At 52.4% G+C, this 4,469-nt stretch overlaps 1 protein-coding gene across 2 annotated transcripts; it reads left to right on the top strand.

Moving 5' to 3' along the window:
* Positions 1 to 1,142: 1,142 nt before the first annotated feature.
* LOC132001169 (uncharacterized) lies at positions 1,143 to 4,140 on the top strand. 2 transcript variants are annotated; one of them, XM_059375477.1, is made up of 2 exons: positions 1,143 to 1,582; positions 3,205 to 4,140. In XM_059375477.1, exon 2 carries the CDS (start codon positions 3,277 to 3,279, stop codon positions 4,126 to 4,128), a length of 852 nt encoding a protein of 283 aa, XP_059231460.1. In that variant the 5' UTR covers positions 1,143 to 1,582; positions 3,205 to 3,276; the 3' UTR covers positions 4,129 to 4,140. The 2 variants fall into 2 exon arrangements, with proteins under 2 accessions (XP_059231460.1, XP_059231459.1); XM_059375476.1 differs by having other exon boundaries at positions 1,143 to 1,637.
* Positions 4,141 to 4,469: the final 329 nt, after the last annotated feature.

The following is a 4,469-nucleotide window of genomic DNA, read 5'->3' as shown; positions in this document are numbered from 1 at the left end:
GGGGCGTGGACTAGATCGGTGATTGGCCGAGGTAAAGGATATAAAGCGGAGAGACTGTCGGGACAGGGAGAGAACTAATAAAGAAGCTTGCCACCCATCATGTTTGCGGGTCGTTCTTGCCGGCGAGAGCGACAGCAACTGGTGAAATGTAGGTATGGACCGTGTAGTAGATGATCATTCCCTCCCATGACCAAATGTCCTGTATTTGGTCACTGTAGCGTGGAAGCATGAGAAGATGTCCAGGATGTCCCTTGGTCCTCGGTGTATGGACGACATCGTACTGGGACCTCACAGATGTGATCTGTTCTTCTCCTGGCCCTGCGACCTCTGCGGAGATCGTGTTCTGCCAGATCCTGGGTCAGGCCATGAAGCATTCGAGCTCGATCCTCCTCTTTGTCGTTATTGGTGAGGGGGACACCAGAGCCGTGCTCTTATATCTTGTGCCTGCCATTGTTCAATCCAGATGAAGTCTCGGGTAGGAGTAATAACCCAGAATCCTGGAATGAATGGGGTCCCTGTGATCCGTACAAGTTCTACTCTCAATGCATGTAGATTACAGCAAACTAAACATTTAGGTCCAGACTTCTCAATGAAATGTTTCACTATAAAGCTGCTTAGAAGGAAGGTCTTCCGGGAAACATCCGCACAACTTTCCACTCATCCAGGAAATACTTCCCCTCTACATGCGTGAAATCATGTTGAGGTATCGTGTTGGGGTTTACACTGATTAATAAATATCTAAAACTTAAAAAAAAAAAAATACAAGAAAAAAAATGTCCCTGTTCGCTGAGCGTGTAAGAGATTCATGTCTGAGTGTTCAGGGCTAAAAGATGCTGTTTTCTGCAACTTCCTCTCAAAATAATAAAAATTCTGTGTGTGCGTGTGTGTGTAGTGATAAACGTGGCAAGAGTGTTAATGATTCATGGATTTGGATAAGGACTACATGGGAGTTCGTTGTCTTGTGAGTTTTCGGGAAGTTTGAAAAATTATCAAAATAGAAAGTAAAACCGTATTTTTAATATTTGAGAGAAGGACAAGATGGAGGGAGGCTTTTCTTGGCAAATCTGTCCTGAGTGTCCCCCAGGGACCAGGGCTGGGTGGAGGGCACGGAGCTTCTGAGATTTGCTGGCTGAAGAGTCCTCGGGCTCTGGCCAGAGCCCGCTGTGTAGGAGACACTCTACACCGGGTTGCTGACCTTGGCGGGAAAGGAGAGATCAAGCATTTATACTCAAGAATGGGTCGCTTGAAGTGGCGGCACTCTGGGGAGACTCAGTAAACGTTTGCTGAGCCAGTGAGAAAAGAGAAGTGACGGATGCCGACCATGGCCAAGCAGAGCTGTATCAGGACCAGCACAGAAATTCCTGACTCTCTGCATAATTCAACACCAGAAAAACAACAAGGAACGCTGGAAAACATCCACCCCAGCCCCGTTGTAAAAATAGGGCCCATCTGTCCTGGAGGGCTTAGAGTGACGCGGGCCTGGAGGCAGGGGCCTGGCCAGGATGACCTCTGGAGGCCCCTCCCAGCTCTAGGATTCCATGACTCTATGACATGGCCAGCAGTCTGGAGTGGCGGCATGAAGGTATGCCCCGTGGAGAGCAACAGGAGGGCTAAGTCATCTACCTCCTAAAGACAGAGTAAGCGTGGGAGAGGGCCCTGATGTCAGATGGGGCCTAGCCAGCCAGGGAGGGAAGGGTGGGGCCCTGTGGGGGGGTCAGCCCTCAGTCACCTCCAATGTTTCCGGAGGAGGAGACAGGGTGGGGTTGGACCTGGAAGGAAAGAGGGAAGGGTCTGTATATTCCACTGGATTCAGACCCGTAAGACAGGGGAAGCTGAGGGCCGTGGGCCAGAAGAGGGGCAGGCAGCTGTTTTCTGGGTGGGACAGACTGGAATACTGCTCTGTTCTCATGAGGCAGAAGTGGAAAATGAGCAGCAAAAGCTGGCAGTACTGGGGTAAAGAAACCAGAGGCTTCCTTCTGGTTGGGGGTAGGAGAGAATCGGGGAACTGAGGGACAGTGGGGACAAGGAAGGGAGGACTCCACTGGCCTTGGCTGGGACAGAAGATGGGGTTAAATGGACTGAGCAGCTTCTTGGCCTGGGTAGGCCTTAGTCTCAGTGAAGCACCCACATTCGGACCACAAGGAGTAAGAATCCCAATGCCCCTTCCTCTTGGAGTATAGATGAGGAGGACCCCCCCGCCCAATGCCAAAAAGTGTCAAGACCAGAAATCCTGGAAGGCTGTGACCTTACAAGTGGGCCCCCATTGGTAGACTTGTCGTACTACCTGCCCCCCCCCTCTCACTTGGGATTTCTAAAGTCAGGATCAACGTAGCTATGGGGTTTAACAAGCATCCCTGTCCATCTGGTTCTCCCCATGAGCGCCCCCATCCAACAAGCAGAGCAGGTGTAGGGAGAACTTTTCCTTAAGAGACTGTAAGGGGAGCCAAGTCACCCCGACACAGCACAGTCTTTCAGAGGTCACCAGACACACCCAAGATAGTACCTTGCCCCCACCACTCACAAGCCGTGGAATCTGAAGCAAGTCATTTCACCTCTCTGAGATTGAGTTTCCCCACCTGTCAACCAGGAATAGAATAATGACCACTTTCTTGATTTGTAGCAACCATTCCATGCAAGACACAAGCCCAGGGCCAGGCACCGAGAGAGTAGCTATAGTATTTCATCACTTTCCGGATACATTTCTTTCTTTCTTTCTTTCTTTCTTTCTTTCTTTCTTTCTTTCTTTCTTTCTTTCTTTCTTCTTCTTCTTTTTTTTTTTTTTTTTTTTCCTAGTATCAGGTGTGTTGTGCTGTTGGTGATTAGCAACTTAATATTACCTGGAAAGACGGTGTCTCCCTCTCTCGGTGCTTGGAATTTCCCCATTAGAGATTCAGTTCTTGGCTTTTGTGGTCTTCTGGAGTCCTTGCTTAAAAGGCAAATCGGAATTTCAGAATATGGGCAAGAGCTAAATGAACAAGCAGACGGCCCCACTTTTCCCTAAGGGTTCTCTGGTCTCATTAGTTCTCAGGGTCTTGCCTTCTGAAGATTAGGATGTCTGTTTTTTGATTTAAAAATCCCTGGGCCCAGGAGGGGAAGGAAGAGTGGGCGAAGGGTGGTGTTGGGGAGGCAGAGGAAACACAGGCGAGAAAGCCTGCAGGGAAGGGGCAGGGAGCCGAGCGGAGCTGACCCAGCTGTCTTCACCAGGCCCAGGTAGCCAGGTTCCGCGTGAGCTCATAGCAGGTCAACGCCACAAAGCTCATTTGCCCAGCAGCGGGGATGATGTCTGGACGCCTGGTGAGCCGTTCCAACACTTCCAGACGTCTGAGCCATGCCAACAACCTGTCCTCCTCAGCCCAGACTCCAGGCTGGCCCCACAGCCCCGCCGTGACCCGGGCCAACAGTCTCAAACGCCCCCGCACCCCGTGTGGCTCGGAGTTCAGCAGGTGCAGCAGCCCCTCTGAGCAGTCTGACAGCCCCGGCTCCCCCAGGCTTCCATTGAGGAAAATCTGCATGGGCCGCCCCTACAACTCCAAGTGTGTAGAGACCAGCCACCTAGCGAACCGCCCCAAGGTGTCCAGGAGGCCCGCTTGCCGCGGCAGCCCCGGCTGCCTGCTCTGTACGGATCGCCCCTCGGGCCCCTATAGCCCCACCTTCCTGGACCAACTCATCAAAGGCATCAACTACCTTGACAGATCCACCAATGCCATCTATACCCACTGCCCCAAGTCATCCCTGAGCCTGCCGAGGCTTGCAGCCAGCTACCTGGAGCGCGCCGCCAACTCCATCCACTTGGACAGCCCAGACCACTCCTTCCCCCGCAGTTACTCCACCCCCGTCACCAGCGTGGCTGCCTCCGACCCCTGCACCAGCACGAGCATGGTGCCGTCCACCAGGGGTGTCAACGCCCTGCGGTGCTTGGATGACTCTGCCAATACCAGCTACCCACGCCGGCTTCAGAGCCGGAAACTCGCGCCTGAGCTGCCCCAGAGGCCGGGCACAAAGCTGCCCGAGCTGCCCTTGTTCAGCAGTGGGATCTTTTCCTTAGGCCGTCTGCCCAAGTTCTGGGAGGCAATCCGCTCGGGCTGGAGAGCCCCTGAGCCCATCTCCAAACCCTGTAGCTGGTGGTAACATCGACCGTGAAATGCATACACGTCCATCAGGCCGCAGTTGTAGAAAATAAATTGTGGCAACATGCTCCTTCCATGGCTCTGCTGGGGGTCGGGGTGGGGAAACCTGTTTAGATCGGATGTTAGAAACTCAAGGAGGATTTACAGAGCCAGGAGGGTAGAAGTTAACGGGTGAACGGGGCTGGGTGAAGAGGAAATACTTGTTCTAAACCCAGCTCTCTGACGGGTTGTTGCTTTTTCAAGAGAAGCCAGGAATCTCATTTTTAGATGCTAACAACAAATTCAAAAATGTCATAGTGCTCTGTAGGCCGAAGAAAAATCCTGGCAGGTGGGATGTAAAAC

The sequence above is a fragment of the Mustela nigripes genome, chromosome 14 (assembly GCF_022355385.1).
Source record: "Mustela nigripes isolate SB6536 chromosome 14, MUSNIG.SB6536, whole genome shotgun sequence".
Taxonomy (NCBI): Eukaryota; Metazoa; Chordata; class Mammalia; order Carnivora; family Mustelidae; genus Mustela; species Mustela nigripes.
Note: the sequence above shows the minus strand (reverse complement) of the source record. Positions and strands in the feature narration are given on the sequence as shown.